Here is a 23,436-nt window from a genome sequence, read left to right on the forward strand (position 1 = left end):
TCAAGGCTATAAAGAACCTGGAAAATAGCCATTGGCAGCTGGCAGAATCAGCAGGTGACACAACTGTGGCTCTCTCCAACCAGAAATGAAGGTCATTACTTAAAGAGTCAGTCTGCATTTCCCATAGACTCCAGTCTCATGCTCAAAACTCTGTCCCCCCCCAAAAAAACACCTTCCTTCCCTTTGCAGCATCTCTCCTATATTTCAGCTCCTCCATCCATGTCAGTATATGTTCAATAGCATCAGCTGCACTCCAGAGAACTGTGTTCCTGCTGCTAAGTTCTAATGTGTGATACGGAAAGCAGTATGCCTCTGAATACCCGTTGATGAGAATCACATGTAGGGAGAGAGCTGTTGTCCTCACAACCTGCTTGCAGGCCTCCCATAGACATTTGATTGGCCATTGTGATAACAGGACTGGACTAGATGGGCTTTTTTGCCTCATCCAGCAGGCCTTTTCAAGTTCTTAAATAATTGTTGGTAGAAACAGTCTTGCAGCCAGGAATGGAGCATTCTTGAGTTCTCTTCACCCATTCTAAAGAGCATTTGTGGGCTTGGGAGATGTGCTCCTAAGTCCCACTATTGCCACACATGCTTTCACACCCCTGCATCATCCTACCCAGTCTGAGGCATCGCACTTTGTTTTGAACGCCTGAAGAAAGTGAATGTTAGGATGAGAACTATGATCCAGCCGTTTATCTTCTCCGTAGTTTTCTAATGAAAACAGAGACTTTGAGATTTAGCATTTAGGGATGTTCCTTGAAGGCTGCTGGCAGAATAAAGCTCATTGTTAAATTCTTAGGATGCTCTGTCTGCAGCTTCTATGTTATCTGTTGTATTTTGTATATAAAACACAAAGATGATATAAGAGCTAGGGCACTCTAGACTCTTGCAAGATCCAGCTTATAGCAGTCTTTGTAAAATTGTAAGTATGAACAATGAAGGCAATATCTGTTACAATGTTTGAATTTTTGTGTTGCTAATCTTTTTAAAAAGCTGAATGGATTACATGTTCTGTCAAATGGGTTTAGTGTGGAAAGCTTCCAGAAGTTATTCCAATAGTATAACATTACTAGAAAATTTGTGATTGTGAGATTCAAGTTTAAATACAGTGGTGCCCCGCAAGACGAATGCCTCACAAGACGAAAAACTCGCTAGACAAAAGGGTTTTTCGTTTTTGCGTTGCTTCGCTAGACGAATTTCCCTATGGGCTTGCTTCGCAAGACGAAAACGTCTTGCTTTTTTTTAAAAAGCCGCTTGAAGAGGCGCAGTTGTGACGGACCGTGCTTCGCAAGACGAAAAACATCGCAAGACAAAAAGACTCGCGGAACGAATTCTTTTCGTCTTGCGAGTCACCACTGTAGTGGACATTTAACAAATAGTGTGAAATGCATGCTTAGAAAGCATTTATTAAAAAAAGCATGAGTATATATTGCACTTATTTTTTTTTTGGTCTTATTCTTTAAAGTCTGCCACAGGTGTATACCTGACTGCTTTACCATCTCCTGGTGGGATTCAAATTGCTGGGAAGACGCCGAATGACGCCACTTACGAACAACATATATCGCACATGCAGAAGAAGATAAATGATACAATAGCCAAAAATAAGGAGCTTTATGATATTAATCCTCCAGTAAGCAAGGTTTTGGAACAGTTCAAACAATTCTGAGTCATACACAGTTCATACCAAATCTATATCCTGTTAGCTAATGCAGAATGGATTGTGCACATGAGCAAAGAAACTTACTTAGAAGGTAGCCATGTGCACAAGTGGGGAAGTCTGTAATTTGGGGGGAGGGAGGTTTCTTTTTATTAATATAACGCATATATACAAAGAGGTTTGCAAGAACAACTGAACCTTTCCTCCCCACGCCCCTTCACCCCCTGATGTATCTCAAGCCTAAATTGGTGGCTTCTGTAAAGGAGGAAGGCCAAAAGACCAAAGAACCCAGCTACACAATGTAGGTCTAGTCTTGGTTTTCTCATTTCCTGCCTTGGCTTACCCTCAGGAACCCGCAGTCTGCTCAGTTATGTACATAACTTTTTAAACTGCAGGGCCCCAATGTCCCTTCATTTCCTAGAGAAAGCATAAGTTGTAGGTGGATTCTTTAGTCTAAGAAGATGCTGGTGCTGCATCCATTAGGTTCTCATTTGGGTACTTCGGAAAGGAACAGTTAAACAGCCCAACACTTTACTGCTTCCTCAGCTCTTGAACTGCAGTATTTCTGCTTTAGGGGATGCTGCCTCTGTGCTTTTTTTTTAGACTGCAGAAATCATGCACCCCTTCATCCACTGCCAAGGAAGGGAGGAAGCACCAGCAATCGAAAGGTGCACTTTGAAGAAGTTCTGCGTTGCATGAATTGGGACCTGATCCATGCTGTTCAACACTTCTTCAGATTGTACCTTTCAAGGTGTTGAATTTGGCCCTGATGATAAGGGGCAGTGCCTGTACTTTTTGCCTTTGTTTTGGAGGAAGGGTATAGTGTCATGGCATTTAAAATAAGCGAGATTTAATAAAATAAGGGATGCATACATGTTTTCATACCATTGTTCTGCTTAGGAGGCACCTGAAGAAATTATAGGTTCGCCCATTCCAGAACCAAGGCGTACTAGGGTGCTAAGATCACAGTCTGAAAGTTCTGATGAAATTACAGAATTGGACCTGTCACATGGAAAAAAAGATGCTTTCGTCTTGGAGGTATGTTCTGTAAAGTTTAGACTTCTACATGCCTTCTGAAGAACTTAAAGGGTATAAAAATATCAAAGTTGCTAATTAAAGAATAGTTTCTTGTTAAACACTAACACATCTATTGTGGTGCAAGCTTCTGTGAACTAGATTCTACTTCATGAAGTATAATCCTTGGGGAGGGTTGGGGTTGTCCACTGTCATAAAGTATAAGATTGTTTGCCTTACACACCTGATTTTCTAAAATAAGAAGTTGCAGGAATTCAAAAATTTTTATGGTAACTGTAGTGGTTGGGAGTTACTCGTGCGTAATCCTGCTCCGTTTGAGCATCGGATTGCCTGGTTAAACCCTCCGGACTACGCAGCCCATATTAGCGTGGCTGCCCTTAGTCACTTGTAGAATCTGTCTGTGGGCGTTTCTTAAAGCGTTGCCAACATAAGAGTTGTTTGACGCCCAATCGTTTCCGCCTCTCACTGCGCGGGAGTCTCCTGCGCAGGGTGGGCGTGGGCAGCGGGGTGCTTGGGCTCTCCTCGCTAACTTCCAACGAAGAGTCCTGGAGCCCCTGCACCTCCCTGTCCCGTTGCTCTCCTGCATCCCTGGTGTTACACTTATTCTCTTCCCCTTCTTCCCGGCTGTGTCTCCCTCTGGCGCTTGGACCTTCCCCTGCAGAATCAGAGACCCTCTCCTTCTCCCGTGCCTCTGATGGCAGTTCCCTGACAGTAACATAACAACCCTAGGAGAGGCAATCCTAAAATTCTTAGTGACAAACTTATAGTTTAACTATCCAAATTATCAGATATGCTCTATCAGCCAAAATAGACTAGAAAGGGGTTAGTGGCCTACAACAAATATTTTTTAGCTCCTGTTTGATCAGTGAAGACCTAAATGTATAAGTTGTTTGTTGTTCTCAGCATTCATTGAGCTCTTCTGTTTTTTTCATTTCTAGATAAGATTGCTTTGATAATTATTAACCAAAGTATTGCTTTATTTGTGACATTGAAGGAATATAGCTGTTCAGAATTTTGTATTTTGGTTGGTTGGTGAAATTGTTGCATCTGCTTTCTGACCAAGGTCAGAGATTCAGCTAAGGAACTTAGTAGCTAAGGGGAGAATTGAACCTAACAGGTTTTGGGAAGTGAAAACTGAAAGAGCAGTCATCTACTGTCTGGTGGTCCAAAAAGTTGGGAAGGGATGCCTTTTACTCTCTTATTTGTATTTTGCTTTTATGGATAGCTAGTCAAAACTATTTTAAAATAGTTTTTAAACAAATGTTTATTTTTAAACAAATGTTTTTCTAGACCATCTTTAAAAACTCTGAATTCGTTACCTCACACAAAAATCTTAAGTTAAAAACTAAGTTTGTTTTGGGTTTGTGTCTGTGCCTTCTTATTCACCCCTTCCCTTACCACTCTGTCCAATGTGGCGATTTGACTGCACCAGTTAAGAAAAGTTGGAGAGAGATATGGGAAGTGTTTAGTGGAGGCAGCCAGGGGAAAATTGTATCCATATGGTGACAGTGGTAAAATTGAAGAAGGGGCTGGTTTAGCAGATTTGTTTTCTTGCATCCCTTCCCTCTCACAGCCCAATCTACAGCTTGTGCCACTACAGATCAGGAAATAAATATTTTATAAAGTTGGCACAGCTATTCTTTATGAAATAAATACATATTTTTTAAAAAAATATGGACAGTTGTTTTATAATCATGAGCATCTAAAAATCATGAGCATCAAATTGTCTTGAAGAGCGAAAATACCAGTTGAAATTATTTTAGCTGTGTTCATAAACACACTTTCTCTTGAGCATGTTACATTTAAATTCCAGCTCAATTTGTCCAGGGGTAAACTTAGTCATGATGGTGATTTTAAGCCTAACTGAAGTTACCAAACATGTTTTTAGGAGCAAAAAAGCCTTGGCTATATGTATATGTATATGTATATGTATATGTATATGTCATACAGTATATGCTGTATTAATCTTGATAAATCCAATTTCAGAGTGCAACATACCAGTAATTTATATACTGTCTTTTTTCAGATTGATGATACAGATGCAATGGAAGATGTTCACTCTTTATTAACAGATATCCCTCCACCTTCAGGTATGGTAAACATTGGTTTCTAATTTTGTTGACTTTAGACAGTTCTCTCCAACAATAAACTGCCGATTCTCTTCATTTGATGAAGAACCATGTAATCAGGTATATTGGACATGCTCCATCCAAAGGTGGGTGGGGAACCTTTACTTTTGGATTGAACTGTTACTTGCATAAAGTGAACTGAAACTGTGTGAGACATTTAATGCTATATATCTGAATCACTTTTGTTAGCCTGGACTTTAGATCAATAATATAATACCCTCTGAAGAGGATATTATCTCAGTAAGATTTACAGTGAATTTATAATGTAGGTCAGAATTATTACCCCCCCCCATATTAGAGAAGTTTCTGAGGTTGAGAGATGATGGCTGCATTCATATATATACTGTCAACCCACAGACAGAAAACCAGATTCCATTCCGGTGCTTCTCCATCCTGCTTTGGCGTCTCCTAACTCAGAACGCTAGTTTGATGCTCTGAATTAATACTTCAATATTGGTTTTAAGCCTGTTTTCCTCATCTAACTCCACAGGATTGATAACCTTGGATACTTGTTAAATATTTGTCTAAAACAGGGTGGGTTCATTTACAGTATCTCTCTAATGCTATCTCTTCTGGCACTGGCTGAGATAAAGGCTGAAAGACCAAACTTGCACAATCCTCAAAGAAGTGCTTGAGTCCTGCCCGACTCTATGATTGTGTTTTCGACTAAGTTGTTGAAGGATTGGTTGGTGCTGCAATACAATCTACCAATAAGCTGTGTGTGTTTCAGTAGCCGTTGTGTGGGTGTTTGTTCCTTCAATATCGGGTTGCTTATAATGGCTGTGCCCTGATGAGCTTCACATGTCCACAGAGTCAGATTAGAACATGTTGAGGGTTGACTCTTTTCTGACATGCTTTGCAGCGTGACCCTGAAGGTCTGTTCTCCAAATGCTACTAATGTGACCAATCTTTTCTTTATGTGATGGGTCCCTGGATTAGCTCACTTTACTCGCCTTACAACTTTTTAAGATTTATAAAGTAAAAGAGATGACTTTCCTTTTTTTGTGCTGGCACCACAAATTAGAAACCTTGACGTTTCCCAAGGGTGAAAGGCTTCATATTACCTGCTGAAGGGTGATTAAACATGCTCAGATTAAGGGGATCCTAGCATTGATTCAAGATTCTGCTGGTTAAGAATCCATCCTATTATTGTTGAGCAATTGGTTAATAAATCTGTTGTGTTCATAGAAATTGTATATATTCTTGTTCACAGGTGGCTAATCCTTTTCAGGTCGAGGGCCACGCTGACCCCTGGTGAACTCTGGGGCTGCATGTAAAAGTGGCTGTGGTAATAGCTGCAGTTCTCAAGGCTTGCCTTCCAAAAGGCATTCCCAGCAGCTGTTTTACACTATTTTAAATCATTCATTATAGTTCACAAAATTGCATTTGTTTAAAAGGACAAGTTCTGAGGCAGTCTTTCAGGGCCTCACAAAAACCCTTTGGCATTATAGTGTCACAGAAAGGGATCCATGGGAGCAGTCAGTAAAAAAATGAAGTGCAGGGGAATGGACATGTCTTGCGGGTAATAAAAAACCTTTTTGCATGGGGGACCAATTTTTTTAAATGTAAAAACGCTATGCTTTGGGGGTAGTCTTGGTCACAAAAAGTCGGTGTGTGTGGATATAGCCCACAGTAAATCATAGAGTGGTCTTGCATACCATTACAAACAGTGCTGACTAGCCTGAGATTGGGACAGCCCTACTTGCACCCAGAGCTGGACTGTGCTTTCTCAGGAGGGTCCTTTAGTTCTGTTGCTGGAACTGGGAGTGCCTGAGTTTGACCCTGAGGTTTAGAATGCAGAAACCTTGCTGACAAAACTAGAAGGCCAGGCTCCTCTTATTTAATACTACTATGATCTTGCTTTCCTCCTCTTGGCCTGGTCAGTGGAACAGTATTTTCTACATGGCCTGTCTAAGGGATCCATGCTGCTTGCCAGTCCTAGGAGTCAATGTAGATTACCCCATTCTCATCTCTGCCCAGTGGTTGTGTATAGACAGTATGAGATAGCTCACTAAGCTAGGGTCTCAGTACTAGTTGGCGGGGAGCAACAATGGGAGGCCGATATTATGCTTTTGTGGGCTTCCCAGAGGCATTTGATTGACTGATGTTGGTAACAGGATACTTCCTACAGTTGATGGATATTTGATGCGATCCATTTGGGCTTTTCTGACGTTCTTCCACAGTCATGGTCATTTCCCCACCCCACTCTCTTATCTCTTGAAACTGCTTAACCTCCAGAATTTGAAAACACACTTGTACTTTGCACTGTCTGAGGCCCTGCAGGTCCAAAAACAGATGCCGCTAACTTGTACTTGAATAAACTGCTGTCCGTGAACTGTCTTTTAGGTCAGTGGACAGAAAAGGTTTCAAAGTCAAACAACTAAAAAGGGTACAGTGGGTGGGGCGCTCAGCGTGCTGAAATGCTGTGTTCTTCCATTAACTTATCAGTTTCATGATTTTCTGCAGTGCATCTCAGCTGTATAATAGCAAGATTCTGCCCTTCCCACCACTTCACAGCCCTTGAGAATAGCAGAGACAAATGCGAAATATGTGGAAAACCTTTTGGATATTGCCTTTATAATATCTTTTATTTTATTTTTTTTAAAAAAAAGATTTTTATTAAAGTTTCCAAGATTATATAAAAACAAGACAAAACAACAATACAAACAGACAAATAAAACAAAAACAAGTATAATTTTAATCCCTTATTTTCTTGTAACTTACTTCCCCGACTTCCCCATACCTCCCCTTTCTGTATTCCAATTTCCAATTATTAATTCAGCAAATCCTCTCCCTTATTGTCCATTTAAATTTTTAGCCTTTCTTTTCTTTTTACTTAATCATTACAGCTAGAAACCACATAATTTCTAAACCAACGTCATTCTAGCATTCCATAATTTTACAATGTTTCCTAAGATAGTCCTTAAATTTCTTCCAGTCTTCTTCCGCTGTCTCTCTTCCCTGGTCTTTATAATATCTTTTAGTTACTTAGTTTTATATTGGCTGTTTATAAACTGCTTTGAGGACTGTCATGTCAAAATATTCAATACAAATTCTATAAGTAATAAATTCTGCACAATCACACTTCATGGGCTAGTGAGTCTACCAACAACATCCATAATAATTGTTATATTTTAGTGCCCGTTTGTTTTCATTTCTCAACTTCCAGGTTGTCCACAATCTGCTAGCCACTTGACACTTTTGATACATCATTTTGTAGTCCTCCCTCCAATATCGTCTTTCTTCCTTTAAACCCTTCCAGTATTTTTGGGTAGTCAGTTTCTCATATACAGGCTAGAATAGATCTGTTTCTCTTGCTGCATTCCATAATGGACTTAAGAGCATTTGTGGCTCCAGGAGCGCCCCCTGGTGGAATTTGTCAGCCACTATAGAGTGCTAGTGGGATTTATTTCTCATGAACATTTTGCAAAGTGTATTTTGATGATTTTCTCTACAATTATGAGAACAAGAAGGTTGAAAAATATCAAAAATTTGTCTCTTCTTCTTCAGTCTGTATTCAGTCACCTAGACTGAACAACTGATTGGATTTTGCAGTTGTTGTTTTTTTAAATATCTGACTGCAAGTACTTTCAAAGAAACCACCTTATATTGAGTTTGACCGTTGGTCCATGTAGCTCAGTATGGTTGACACTGACTGGCAGCAGGATTTCAGGCAGGAGTTCTCCATAGCCCTACCTGGAGATGTTGGGGATTGATCATGGAAGCTTCTGCTTGAAAAGCAAATCCTGTGCCACCGAATCATGGCCTTTCTCCAGTTGGGGATCTCGGGCTCATATCATATTTTTACTGTTTTCCTGCATGGTTGCTTAAAATACGTAATCCTGGCCACTTTCACAAGTGGGATGTCCGGGACTGGCTGGGCAATTAGGAATGGTGGGAGGCTGCAGCTGGAAAACCCTCTAATGAAGCCATAGAAGAGGAAGACTCCAAACCCAGGGAATGTTGGTGGCAAACGGAAGACAGGTCAGAGGATGAAGGGGTGGAGGCAGAATGGTTGAATGCTGAACAAGCAACAGGCTTGAGTGAGAGAGAGGAAGAAGAGGCAGAAAATGGCAGATGTAGGGGAGGTGGGGGCTGAGGCTGCAACAGATTTTACTGCTCAGCTCTGAGTCTCCGTACTGACCTGCAGCTGAACCAGCCCTGACATTGCATTTTAAAAACTTTCCGTACTCTTACTTTTTCTAAGGATTAGCACACATATTTGTGCAGAATATTTCTGGATTGTGTTTTTCTGATATATTATGCTAATTGAAAATCTAGCTACACAAAACTTGAAAGCTGATCATGTTACACAGCACCATAATAATGTTCTCTGATATTAAAAATAATACCTTTTATGTGATTTGGCAGGATTTTATAGCTGCAACACAGAAATTATGCCTGGTATAAATAACTGGACTTCTGATATACAGGTAAAGAAAAAAGCATGCAAAAATAAAAATTAAATGCCTTTTCTTTCATACTGAAATGTATAATCTCAGACCTAAATAATGATTTGTGTCTAACACAGTGTTTAGCATTCATAAGAATAATTATCCATGTAAAAAAATTATAGGAGCAAGATCCCCCATACCATCAGTTCTTTATCAAAAATTATGGCCCAGTGGTGGCACGATGGATTGTATCTAAAGGTGCCCTTCCACTCAGAGAAGGGCCATTTTTGCACCTTCCACTAGAGTCCCCTTCCTCATCCTGCTGCCCTCCAGATATTTTGGATTACAACTCTTATCAGCCATCACCAACAACTGGAAAGCAACAGGTTGAGGATGGCTAAAGAGATTGTTTGGCTTTTGCAAACTGTGCTCAAGATGAGGCATGAGAACTACTATGAAACCAACCTTAACAAATGAATGAATGGACCTGAATATCTCTCTTCAACAAAGGTTTACAGGGCACTTTACAAAGATGCAAATAATAATAATAATAATAATAATAATAATAATAATAATACAGCATAAGATCAAAACATAAATTGTAGTGAGGGAAAAGCCACACAAAGCAGGAAATACTGTTTTTAAAATTTGAGGAGGAAACGTATTTGGTGCCCCAAATAAAATAGTTTGCATGCCCTGCAAGCCCAGGCACCACATCTAAATGTGCCTTCTTCTCATTGGTTGCCAGCCACTTCACCTCAGTTGGAGGCGATATTACTTTAGTACACAGGCAAGTTGCTATGGGAGTAATTACTGTTCCATTTACCTGGGTTCCAAACAGTATAGGGCATTATAGCTAAGTGCTAGCAATTTGAATTGCACTCTGAAATGCACCAGGAGCCAATATTCAATATTGCTGAGGTTTTGTTCCTGATGACCAGTCTCAGTTAGTGCCCTACCAACTGCGTTCTGTGCAGTTTCTGAGCTGTGTTCAAGTGCAACATGTCCCCACCCTCATCTACCAGGTTACGGTAGTCTAATTGGAGCATTACCAGAGCATGGATGAGGTCCCAGTTACTACACCAGCCTAAGCTGGTGAAACACATTATGTGCCACTGATGTAACTTGGGTCTGTTGTGACAGACCTAGGAGGGTCCTCAAGCTGTGAACCTGGTGTGGGTATGAGTGTAATCCCATCGAGAACAGTTTTAACAGCATCAAGCAAATGAACTATTACTCCACAGAAGTGCTCATCAAGGTTGAGTTTTGTTTTAGCACCATGTGAAATTTTTCTGGAAAAATGCTAGTGGGTTTCTCCACTACCCCCCTGCACCTTCAGCTCACAGATATTTGAAACCAAACCTAAAAGTTTAACCCTAAACTATGTTCCTAATCTTTCCCTTCTCTGGTACAAACTTATGCCCCCTCCATTATATAAATATATAGCACATATAGAATTTACTTGCACATACCAACACAGGTTCATAGCTGTTAGTTGTACTGTAAAATGGAGCAGACAAGTCCTATCTGTGTTAAGTCATCCTGGATTTAAAACAGCAGCAACAACAAACTTCATCACCTCTCTCAACCTTAATTACTTATATGGTCTGTAATAAAATTATATTTAAACGGCAACTCGTTTAATTTGTTGTTTCTGCTTCAGATGTTCACGTCAGTGAGAGTCTCCAGACTTAATAATGTTACCCTAACAAACCAAACACTCAACAAGACCTTTAATGATCTCTGTGAGAATCTGCTCAAGGTAAATGAATGGCTGCTGGAACTATGGATGTGTTTGAACTATTAAGTTTTTTTGCCGATGGTACCTAGAATTACTTTTCTGGCATGTCTCAGTACCTACTTTTCTGCTTGTGGCAAACTCTGGAGTGGATTTCATAAGCTAATACTGAAAGGGACAATGCTGGCGAGTGAGTGGGCAAAGCCTCGTAGCAAAGGGTTGTACTAGATGGCTAACTTGGTCCATTCCAACTTTAGGTCTCAGGAAATCATATGCAAATGTTAAATAGCGCATAAGATAATGCAAGTCTACATCTATTTTCTTGTTAAGACACCAGAGTGTATGTGATTCATTAGCTATCTACTTTAAAACATGAAGGGTGCTTTTCACCAAAACTACATTCCTGAAAACCACTGACAACATACAAATCCAGTAGTAGCACAACACCTGTGGCAGAGATTGTACGGGCATTTCTGGAGTTTGATCAAAAGCCACACATTCAGCATGGAGTGACAAAGGTTGGCGACTATACAGTAATTAGCAAAGTCATCAGATGATTCTTAAATTCTATTTTAATGCCACTGTAAGAAACTGAGTCGTCCCCCCATACATATTTGCAATATATATCTCCAAATGTCTAAATCTTTCCAACATATCTTTGCAAACCACTACAGGCAAGGGTCCAAGTATGCCAAAAACAGCATACTCAAAATGATTCACGCACACTTTAAAGGTAGATGGCAGCATCTGCTCACACTGATGTAGCTGAAGCAGGGAATTAGAATTGGGCTACAAAGAAATGAAACCAGACTTCCACCAATTCAGAACATACTAGATACATAATATATACTAATTTCTTGTGTTCAACAGAGCCTGTATTTTAAACTTCGATCTATGATTCCTTGCTGTCTGTGCCATGTAAATTTTACAGTTGCTCTTCCAGAGGATGAATTAATTCAGGTAAGCCAGTCCATTCACCTTTTTGTATTTGAAGCTCTTCACAGTAATCTGTGACAGGAGCTGACTTTGAAAAAGTAAAACTGGTCAAATCAGACACAGGTTATGCTGAAAGCTCCTTCCCAACCATTTAGTTTTACTATTTTGAGTTTAAAAGCTTGGTCTGCTTAGCAAACAAAGTTTATGAAGATACTTTGGAGAATGACAGTTGTAATGCTCCTTTTCACTGCTCAGTTGCTGTAGGACACACATTCTCAAGAATGTGGCTGTTTTCGGCAAGGCCCTGGACATAGTATATAACTTTGATAATTTAAATGTGTCTCCACAGAAATGTTCATGTGGTTCCATGCAATTGCAGTGCTCATTGCCATTTCCTTTTAAAATATGTGTGGCCATGCTGTGAGCCTGTTTTAGCAATTGCTGTATTTAAATGAGAGGTTTGACTGCATTCTAACTTTTCCAGTTATTTGCATGCTCCAGAGTATGGTGAAATCATGTTTAATTAAATTTCTTTCTTTCAAAGTTGTTGTGAGGAATGCTGACAGAAACAAAACCTTACTATGATTACATTGTTGCATACAAACTGTTTTGCTATTTTAAAAGGTTTTTCAGATGGTTGTAATGCTTGTATTTTATTTTTTTAAATGTGCTGTTTTGTGGTTTGCTGCCCTGGGCCAACTTGCGAGGAAGGCAGAGTAGAAGTTTTATAAAATCTCAAATCAGCCATACAAAGTACCATTGCCTTGAATAGTTATTTGCCTACCATTTTTCCTTTACACAGTCCCAGGCATCTTTATTTCTAATTACAAGTTATCAAAATAGGCTCACTCAATGGAGTAATTTGTATTGAAAGATAATTGAGTTGGATTCAGACTATTACAGTCATACCTGCCATCAGTTTCTGTTGATTTTGGGGGTGGAAGACATGGGGCTAGTGATCAGACCCAATGCTGTCCCATGGTGCTAGTTTTGGATCTAGCAGATTCCAGGCTGCCACAGCCGCTACCCCATTTGGGGGCTTTCTGCAGGCTGCTGGCAATCCGGCCTGTGGCACTTCTGCCCACTTGCATGTTTCTCATGCAGAACAGAGAGTTCCCTGCCAGTGGGGTGACACTGGCATCACTCCATCGGTGGAAACTAGCAGGGCTTGGTAGAGGAAACCTCCGTCCAGTGCACACAAACCCTAAAAAGAAGGCAAGATCAAGTGCAACCTTAGGTTGGATCCAATCCATAGTGATTAGGTTATGATGTTCCTTAAAAGTTTTTGCTTTCAAACATGTCTTGCACCCACTGCACCTGAAATGAGAGTCCAGGATTGGCAAGGCATAGGGCAAATATCACCTAACTGGACAGCCTGCCCGCTGCCGAATATTTCTCTCCCCAGCCCCACCAGCTGTGGGATGCTCATAGGAGTCCCCTGGCATCAGGGGTTCACCCTGATGTGGGCCGTTTTCAGGAAGGCCTCATCCAAGAACCTGGATGGGTGACGGGCAGCCCTGCCTCTAAGCTGGGGCCAAGGCCTAACTGGTGCCCCCAATATTCCTTAGCCACCGCCCCACCCCCCACATGACTGCTGTTCCTTCCAAGTGCCCTTCACCCACCAACAGATGTTCTGGCAATAAAAACGCCGCAAAACATCCTGACTGATGAGGAAGGCCAAAAATCCCCCTCAAACAGCTAAACATGTGGAGGGTAACTAGGGACAGCTGATGGCCATAGCAAGAGTATGGGACAGAGGGAGGGTGAGCAGGGAAGTCACCTCCAACACGAATGTGTCTCTGTATGGCATGTCCAGTATTTAAATACTTGGTGTGGTCCACAGACACAAAGTTCTGGTTCATGGCAAGTCTCTGTCCCCCAGGCGGTCAAATGAGCTTGGACTGGCACCCATTGAGGGCCAGTGGGGGTGCACTTCCCAACACCTCTTCAAGCCCAGTTGGCTCCTTCACCCTTGAGCATGCCATCTGCTGAGATCAGCAAGTGAAGATTTCCATTAACCACCAGTTAAGAAAAATGCCATGGTTAAGTTAAAAAGCAAAGTGTGAAGGTTTGCACAATGTGAGTCTGTATATCTCCCCAAAGTGTAAGGTAAAGGGACCCCTGACCATTAGGTCCAGTTGTGACCGACTCTGGGGTTGCAGTGCTCATCTCGCTCTATAGGCGAGGGAGCCGGCATTTGTCCGCAGACAGCTTCCGGGTCATGTGGCCAGCATGACTAAGTCGCTTCTGGTGAACCAGAGCAGCACACGGAAACGCCGTTTACCTTCCCGCCAGAGCGGTACCTATTTATCTACTTGCACTTTGACGTGCTTTCGAACTGCTAAGTTGGCAGGAGCAGGGACTGAGCAACGGGAGCTCACCCCGTCGCGGGGATTCAAACTGCCGACCTTCTGATCAGCGAGTCCTGGACTCTGTGGTTTAACCCACAGCGCCACCCGCGTCCCTTGCCCAAAGTGTAGATGGGGTTAATTTTAAACTTTGAAATAAAGTCTAAGGAATAAAAACCTGACAACATTATATTTACAATTGCAGGTCACTGTTACAGCAGTTGCAATAACATTTGACAAACACCAAGCTTTGCAAGCAGCTAAAACTCCTGCAGAAAAAACATTACAAAGAGGTAAACACATTGAGGAACTTAAAACTGTCAGCTCTTGCCTGTTATGTGTGCTATAATTGTTCATTGTCACTGCCATCTCAGGATGCCCATTTATTTAATTGGGCCTAAGTGGGTGTCATTAGGTGCAGCACTGCAGCCTAGACACCCTTTCCTAACGTTGCTGCAACATATTTCATCTTTGAAATCATTACGGTCAAGCAGCTTTTATCATTCTCAGGTTTGCTTTTAACTACTTCTTGCAGGCTGTGGCATGTTTCACAAGCAAGTGAAACAATCATACATTTATGCTGCTCACACACACACTGGGATGGTGATGATGCATGCAGATGCTGCGGGTGGATTGAAACTCAAATGTATTTAATTCCATGCCTTGATTAAGATTGATTAATTGTAGTGTGTGCAGTGGCTTACAGGGTGTGAGTCTGAGAGTAAACTGCATTAAAGTGCCCTGTGTTCATGCCTCTGGGGAATAGAATTAACATCAACTGAAGCAATACCTGTGGCTAACCTTAAGGCGTGATATCTCAATTTAACTGGTGATTTTTCCAGAGGGGCACAGGTCTTCAGGGCATATTTAGAAAGAAGCTGCTGGTACTACTTAATCAGTTAAGTGAACTGTAGTTATTAGTGAACATCTCTTTGCTTTCCACTACAGTGGATTGCTAACGAAGTTGTCCTGTTAGCACAGTGACTTCTGACTGTGCAGCAGGTCATCTTCTTTTCTCCCCAGAGTAAATCCAGAATAGATTGGGGGAGCAGAAGAGAGGAAGAGGAAGTCCCATTGTGCAGGCATAAGTCCTTGCACTAAAGGGACAATTTAATTGGATACAACCAAGTCTGTGGGTTTTTTTGTTTTGTTTTTGTAGGTAGGTTTTGTAAAGAAGAAATAAATTAATGTTTTTGTGCCTTTCTTCTTCTGTTGTGTTTGTTGCCAGCTTCTACAGACAACGAAGAACAGCTACAGTTTACCATGGAGCTTTCTTCTGATCCTCATGCTCCCCAGCAATTCTCGCCAGCAAAAGGTTTGTTAAAGAAAAAGGCCATATGCTTATCTTCTTGTGTTACATCCACTTGCTCCTTTTTTGTTTGTCAACCTTAGAAGTAGCCCTGCTACGCAACGCAAGTTTTTTGTTTGCCAAATAGACTTCATCCTCCGGATATGTGAGGAGGGCGAAACAAAATGTTCTTAATATGTCCGCTGTGCAGTCTCTTTTTAAAAACAGGGTGGCTGCTGCTGAAGAGGGAGCAAATGAACAGGAACACCTTGCGCTTCTTTTACTGCTCTTCTGATGCTGCTTTGAGCTGCTGCCAAACAGCCATTCTAGTCTAGAGACAGCTGCATTTCGGAACAGTATGAGGTGGTTCATCTAACTACAAAATGTGCTCTGAAGCGATGGGTTTTGTTGAGTCTGAATCAAGTCTTTCTGGAATTTTAAGAATTGTAAATATTGTAGATTATTTCTCTTGGAGAGGCAGATATAACTAACAATACGCCTTGCCAGGTATTTTGCAAAGGAAAGGAAATGTTCCACCACCCTCATCCTAAATCAGACTTCCTCCAACTCATCCCTCCAGATGTTTTTGGCCTACAACTCCCCTGATCCCTAGCTAGCAGGACCAGTGGTCAGGGATGATGGGAATTGTAGTCTCAAAACATCTGGAGGGCCGAGTTTGAGGAAGCCTGTCCTAAATCTTTATCCTAATACAGAGGTTGTAGACTTCACAGCGGGGAGCCACAAAATGATTAATTCAAACTAGGAAGGTGAGGCAAAGTATGTGATTTGGCATAAGTAAGTGTAGAGTAATGCTCGCTGGAATAAATATTCCAAATTTTGCATTAAACTGATGGAGGTCTAAGCAGATAACTACCTAGAAAAAGAGATATTAGCATTACATTGGAAAGCTAATTTGAAATGCCATCTCTCTTGTGAAAGTGTTTTGCTACTCAAGTCAACATAGCACATCTGTAAGGAGGTCAAAAGTATAACACTATACATGTCTGCTGTGAAGCAAGTCCCAGTAATTTCAGTGGGCTTACTTCAAGGTAAGTGGGCATAGAATTGCAGCCCGAATCAACAAAGAGTCTTGTGATACATTAAAAGATGAACAGTTTTATCATGGTGTAGGTGTTTGTGGCAAGAGCCTACTTTGCTGGATATACAGTGGTGCCCCGCAAGACGAATGCCTCGCAAGACGGAAAACTCGCTAGACGAAAGAGTTTTCCGTTTTGGAGGTGCTTCACAAAACGAATCTCCTATGGGCTTGCTTTGCAAGACGAAAAGGTCTTGCGAGTTCCTGCGGGTTTTTTCCCTTTCCCCCCCTTTTTCTAAGCCACTAATCCAATAAACTGATAAGACGCTAATAGCGCTAATAGCTCTAATCCTCTAATCCGTCAATGGGCTTGCTTCGCAAGACAAAAAAACCGCTAAACGAAGAGAATCACAGAACAGATTCTTTTCATCTTGCAAGGCACCACTGTGTGAGGTTTCATCCTGTTGAAAGGTGTATGTTCAACAAATGAACTTCAAAGGGAGGCTCCAGCAGGAAAGTGCTGAATGAGAACTTAATCAGTTAATTGTATGTGAAGAAAATGTATTTTTGCTCATTAATTATTGTGGATAATAACATTTAGTCTGTTAGAGATTTTAAATACTGTATTTGTTATGAATTTTAGTTGCATGGATTTTATTGTCGTAGCTTGCTTTGATAACTTTTTTTGGTATAAAGCAACAAAATAATTTTCTCCATCTGGACTTGACTAGATCTGTTCTACCACAGTTAATTAATGCAGGATATATAGGATATGTGACCACCAATTTCTGCTCTTGTGAATGGTCACTATGCTTTATGAAACAAGACTCATTTTGTTTTTACTACAACATCAGGAGTGTAATTAGGGAGTGTCCCAGAGACCCGAATCCCACAAGGTGCCGGAGTCTTCCAAAGTGCAATGCCCAGGAGACCACAGCCAACCACCACCCTAATTTTCCCAGAGGCTCTTGTTTTAATTTTAATATGTATATAAGCAGCCCATAGCTCAGAATAAGCCCTGACAGGTAAACTTTGCTTGTGAGCCTATATTTGCATGTTACATACATTGCAAATTTGTGTCATAAACCTGTGCCCCAAGTCTTTTAAGTACCTAACAATGCTCCTGTGCAACTCATTAACATGGCTATCCTCTGGAAACTCTTATCCCTAAAGTCAGTTTTAACAGATTATGCTAGGTCATTGCCAAGTGAGGTAATTACACAGTTAATGTCTCGAGGAAGCTTCTGGAGCGACGCACTATTGACCACACAAATGCTTCTACAAATCTATCCTGTTGCTGAGTTTCTGTTTACCAAATCACCCTCCTCTTCTTTCTACAAATCAGAATCTTCTGGAATTCCATGTCTTTCATTGTGTAAACTTGGCCTTCTTGCAGGGTTTCACTGTTGTTAACTTATTTGGCTTATTCTTTTCCAAAGATCAGTAGGAGACCCTATTTGTAAAATAACTGCTGGCCAGTAGAGGGTAGTCTACTCCCTTGTCAGCAAACAGTGTGTTTAACATTAACCATAGATGTTCTGTGAAACACAGCAAGCATTTATGTGAGATCATCAAGGTTCGTATCAACGCCTCCCATTCTCTAAAGGGAATTCTTTATTTTGGAAAGATCTGTAGTTGATTTATGATTCATAATTTACTTGAGCTCCTGTGAGAACTTAATTATTAAGTTCATTTGCACTTCAGGCAAAATAATAGATCAACAAACCAAACATTTATTACGTTCTCACTAAACCCCCACAGAGTGCAGTGTTAATGTAATGGTGCTAAAGGGGTATATGCAGCTTACAAATAAAATTCCTGCCTGATCAGGTCCTGTTTTTTCAATTTCTATAACGAAAACACAGCTTGGACAATTGCCTACCTGCCTTCCATAAGGTCTTGGAATATTGTTTTGCGTTACCATAATACTTAGGTCCTGTTTTTTCCTGTGTTTTGACTAATAGCCTGCTGCCCTCCCTGCTTTCTCCCAGCAGCTTTGAGACAAACTTGCATCATTACAAAAGGATCAGGGAGCTTCTGCATACAAATAAGCATGTTGTTGCCTAGTTAAAGCATTATGTTCTGCATGTAGTAAAGTATGCAGGAAAGAAGGCTAGTGTGCATAAGCCCTGTTTCACATTTCTGCTATATTCTTGGGGAAAAGTAGCATGTGAACAGGCCCTGTATCTCCAAAACAGAGAGACCTTAACCTGAGTTATGCTGTTGACGTTGTACCATGTACATTGTGGGTTCATGAAGGCTTCAGCCTGAATTTGTTACCAAGCAGGAAGCATTGCACTCCAATTAATCAGGCAAGTGAGATTGATTCACAACTGCAGGCACGTAGTCTTTATATGTACACATACACACAGGCAACACATATGCACCTTCATAAAAGTGCAAACATTCCTTTATTCATATTGTTGCATATTTATTGTTGCACATTACAAGAAAAAACAACAACAACCCACCCCAGGAAGCAAAAACTGGGACAATCAAGGTGAAAAAAACCTTGACTTCTCACACAGATACACACATGACTTTTCTCTAGAGTTGCATGCACACAGCAAGTATTGCTGTGGTGTGTTGACATTAGCTAAGTAGGCATGTATGTCTAGGAAATCTATAGTCCAATAACACCTGATGTGTGTTTAGTATGGCCCCTCCCCATCACATTTTTGTCCTAGGGTATTTCCTAGCTTTCTTCAAAGCCCCACACCTAGCACTGTTTCATACACAATTTTAAATGTATCCTTAAAAATACAAAGTGTTTATATGACAAATTTTGTGTTTACAAGCACATCCATCATATGTGCGCAATCATCAGACAGCAAGGATTGGTTATAGCTCCCTTAGTGTCAGTCTTTGCTTTGCTGCTGTCATGTGGATAAAATGAGCCCTAGTTGACATAACCCATGTTGATGGTGCTGGTCTAGTGTATAGCTGCACTAATAAAGAGTTGCCAAGGGCACACATGCAAAATAGAGGAAATTTATTCTCCTGGCTTAAGATTCTCCAGCCTGGGCTGAAACATAACCTTTTTATGGTTGACAGAAGTGCAGATTAAGTTAGTGAAATAGTGCAGTTAAACCATGTTCTTCCATAAAGAACTGACATGATTTACATTGATTTGTAGAAATTACTTCAACCATGGTGAGGTAACCAGTGGCCCACGGGTCAGATTCAATCCACCAGCCTGCCAACTTGTCTATGACTGTCTAAAAGTGACAGTCAGAGCACTGCCTCTGGCAACAGCTGCTTTCAGCATAGGCAAAGAAGAAGGTGAGCAGCTCTTTGAAAGCATCAGAGGAGATTGGGAAACCATTTGTCTCTGCTGCTTGTGATATCCTGCCTACCTCCCTCTTCAGAAACTGCTCAAAGCAGTGGTTTCTAATGTCTTTTGTCTCCTTTACTGTTGGGAAAAGCGAGGGATGAGGAAGGCTGGCTTTATTGGGATCCACTGCCTCAAGGCAGCTGATGCTCCATAAATGAACATAGGGAGAGGTTGCCACAAGGTTAGTTTGTATGAGATGAATATGTGGCAGATCATGGGTTAAGCCAGGGAGTTCAAATGTACAGTGGTACCCCGCAAGACGAACGCCTCGCGAGACGAAAAACTCGCAAAACGAAAGGTTTTTCGTTTTCGAGTTGCCTCACAAGACGAATTTCCCTATGGGCTTGCTTCGCAAAACGAAGCTTGCCCCGGGGACAGCGGGTCTTCTCTTTTGAAGCAAGGGGCGGCAGGGAGATCGCTTCTCCCCACCGCCCCTTGCTTCAAAAGAGGTCCGGGGGCAGCGGGAAGCGCTTCCCGCTGCCCCCGGACCTCTTTTGAAGCAAGCGGCTGCGGGGAGATAGCTTCTCCCGGTGCTCCGAAGCGGGGCGGGGGGGGGCGGGAACACCTTCCCCCACCGCCCCGCTTCAGAACGGTGCTCCGAAGCGGGGTGGGCAGGAACACCTGCCCCAGCCGCCGGGCTTCGTAGCGCTGCTGCGAAGCCGGGCGGGGGGGGGGCGGGAACACCTGCCCCAGCCACCCCGCTTCGGAACGCTGCTGCGAAGCCGGGCGGGGGGGCGGGAACACCTGCCCCAGCCACCCCGCTTCGTAGCGCTGCTGCGAAGCCGGGCGGGGGGGGGCGGGAACACCTGCCCCAGCCTCCCCGCTTCGGAACGCTGCTCCGAAGCGGGGTGGGGGGGCGGGAACACCTGCCCCAGCCGCTGGGCTTCGTAGCGCTGCTGCGAAGCCGGGCGGGGGGGCGGGAACAACTTCTGAAGGCGGGCGGGGGGCGAAAGTCTTTGTCCCCGCTACCTGCCTTCCCAGGGGCTTTTAAATTGCCCCAGACAGCGGAGAAGTCCTCCGCTGTCCCGGGGCGATTTTAAAATGCCGCCCGCCAGCATTTTAAGATCGCCCGGACAGCGGAGAAGTCCTCCGCTGTCCCAGGGTTTTTTAAAATGCTGGAGGTGGGAAGAAAAGCCCTTGTCTCCCCCCCCCCCAGCCTTCAGAAGAGGTCCAGGGACAGACTGTCCCCGGACCTGGTCTGAAGGCGGTTTCCCTAGGAACGCATTAATTGATTTTCAATGCATTCCTATGGGAAACCGTGCATCGCAAGACGAAAAAACCGCAAGACGAAGAGACTTGCGGAACGAATTAATTTCGTCTTGCGAGGCACCACTGTAGTCACCTTTTGGATTCCTATCCATCTTGTTGCCCTGTGAACTGATAGACCAACTTACAGATGTCAGCACCCTGGTGAAAAGTTCTGAAAATAAGAGAGCTCATCTGAAAATAATTATGATGAGCTCTCTTAAATATTATGAAGGTAAACACAAGCTTCCAGGATTAGAATTTATTTCATTTGAACAAGACATAACTAATTTTGGGTCTGTTGGACTCAGAAGAAGAAAGAATGTGGTGTAGAAATGATAACAATGCAAAAGATAATTGGATACATGCCAGTCAGGGCACATGCCTCCATTGCTAGAAACAGTTGAGGTGGGCTTTTTTAAAATGTTCTATTGTTAGCCTGCAGTTCTTACAGAAGAGCTTGAGTAATAAATTACTTGGCTAAAAATGAGTACACCCCATGCTAGGCTTCGAAAAACAAGACTCAGTCAAAGGGACCTGACTGAGGACAAAACAGAAATGAACAATAAAGATCATGTTTGAAAGAGAAGAGGAAATGCATAGGAAAGAAACAGTTCAGCAGATTTGAACCATGTGATGAAACTGCAGGGTATGAAACAATGATGGTGGTGATGAGGGCTTAGAATTGGGCACCCTGCTTGGAGTGGCACTTTTAGTGGAAAGTGGAGAGTTATAGCAGAGTCAGGATTCAGTAATAGGAAGATTCATACGGGAAGAAGAGAAGCCTAGAAGCTATGAAGGGGGTAGCAGTGCAGGACATAAAAGTCCCTTACCCCACGAAGAAAGGCAGATACAGTATACAGTGGTACCTCGCAAGACGAATGCCTCGCAAGACGAAAAACGCGCAAGACGAAAGAGTTTTCCGTTTTTTGAGTCGTTCCGCAAGACGAATTTCCCTATGGGCTTGCTTCGCAAGACGAAACATCTTGCGAGTTCTTGCGAGTTTGTTTCCTTTTTCTTAAAGCCGTTAATAGCCGCTAAGCCGCTAATAGCCGTGCTTCGCAAGACGAAAAAACCGCAAGACGAAGAGACTCACGGAACGGATTAATTTCGTCTTGCGAGGCACCACTGTAGATATAAAGAAATAGATTGTTTCTTAGGAATCCCAGATTCTGCTCACAAAAGTCCAGGGATTATCAGCAGCCTTGCATTTGTGATTATATATTAAAGCTTCAGTTCTGTAATTATACCATGCACTTATGGTAGATTTCACAGAGGTAATTTGGCTCCCAACATTTGGGATACTTAGAAAGAGAAGAGTTCTGCATGCTCAGCTTCCGCTTTAAGTTCTGAGAGGTAAAAAGCATTCCTTGTGATCTTTCGCTGACAAAAATTTTGTGAGAGAAACTCACAAATTTTAATATTTATCATGTACAATTTTTAAAAGGTTACACACCTTATAAATTTAATCTGTGTCAAAAACTTGTACTAGCTGTTAAAATTTCCCCACCAATTAGTGGGGTCAATTTTACATACTGTAGTTGCAACAAAGATTTACCCTTCTCTCTCTCTCTTTCTTTCTTTCTTTCTTTCTTTCTTTCTTTCTTTCTTTCTTTCTTTCTTCTGTTGGGCTCAGTCTTGGGTTCTGCAGGGGAGCAAAATGGCTAAGTCAGATATTTAGACTCCGTTCTTTCCAAGATTTTTAGAACTTAGCCTCTGCTTTTATAACTTACGTGCATAAGTGCATCATTCTATCGTTTATTCTGTTTCTATCTGTGATTATCAATCCTTGCTCCCTCTGCTTTTTCAGTTTAGCTGCCTATTCCATCAGTGTTAACCCTCCATGTTAGGTTAAGCATTAATCCTTATTCTTGCATCGCCATTCTATACATTTAGGTTCTATGGAGCGTAGGGAGTAAATGTAGTAACTTCGCAGACTACATGCTTCTTTTTTTAGTAGTTGTAGTTCAGATTTGCAATCCCTTGCTATTTTTAAACAGAGAGCCTTCTAAGTATGGAAGCCCATAGAACTAGAAGAGAATCTTTTTAAGGTGATATCCAAAGACGCTTTGCCAAGAAAAATCAGTCCCTCTTGAATGTAGTACAAAGTTTACTGTATTCTGTTGTGAACAATAGGTTGTGCAAAGTTAATGTTGTGTGAAATAAAACCAGAAAACACAACACAGGGATTTCTCTAGCAGATTACTCACTTTAAAATTGACATGAAATAAAAATCTGTATTAATATAGTTAATGTTTCTTATGTCATATCAGTGGAATTCATTTTGTCTTAT

The 23,436-nt window shown here is 41.8% G+C and overlaps 1 protein-coding gene and 1 long non-coding RNA gene across 33 annotated transcripts in view; both read left to right on the forward strand.

Annotated features, from left to right (window-relative positions):
- C2CD5 (C2 calcium dependent domain containing 5) overlaps nucleotides 1-23,436 on the forward strand; it is a 90,925-nt gene that overhangs the window by 61,052 nt on the left and 6,437 nt on the right. For all 32 annotated transcript variants that reach the window (XM_082238742.1, XM_082238714.1, XM_082238736.1 and 29 more), the window contains 8 exons: nucleotides 1,469-1,633; nucleotides 2,561-2,698; nucleotides 4,722-4,785; nucleotides 9,196-9,257; nucleotides 10,882-10,980; nucleotides 11,827-11,916; nucleotides 14,446-14,533; nucleotides 15,469-15,555. In XM_082238742.1, the coding sequence (XP_082094868.1) occupies nucleotides 1,469-1,633; nucleotides 2,561-2,698; nucleotides 4,722-4,785; nucleotides 9,196-9,257; nucleotides 10,882-10,980; nucleotides 11,827-11,916; nucleotides 14,446-14,533; nucleotides 15,469-15,555 (793 nt within the window). The remainder of the gene's footprint in view (nucleotides 1-1,468; nucleotides 1,634-2,560; nucleotides 2,699-4,721; nucleotides 4,786-9,195; nucleotides 9,258-10,881; nucleotides 10,981-11,826; nucleotides 11,917-14,445; nucleotides 14,534-15,468; nucleotides 15,556-23,436) is intronic.
- LOC309541518 lies at nucleotides 20,104-23,433 on the forward strand. Its single transcript, XR_014223787.1, has 3 exons — nucleotides 20,104-20,142; nucleotides 21,225-22,008; nucleotides 22,286-23,433. It is a non-coding gene; the product is annotated as an uncharacterized lncRNA (long non-coding RNA).

Source organism: Podarcis vaucheri, assembly GCF_965113315.1.
Source record: "Podarcis vaucheri genome assembly, chromosome: 10".
Lineage (NCBI taxonomy): Eukaryota > Metazoa > Chordata > Lepidosauria > Squamata > Lacertidae > Podarcis > Podarcis vaucheri.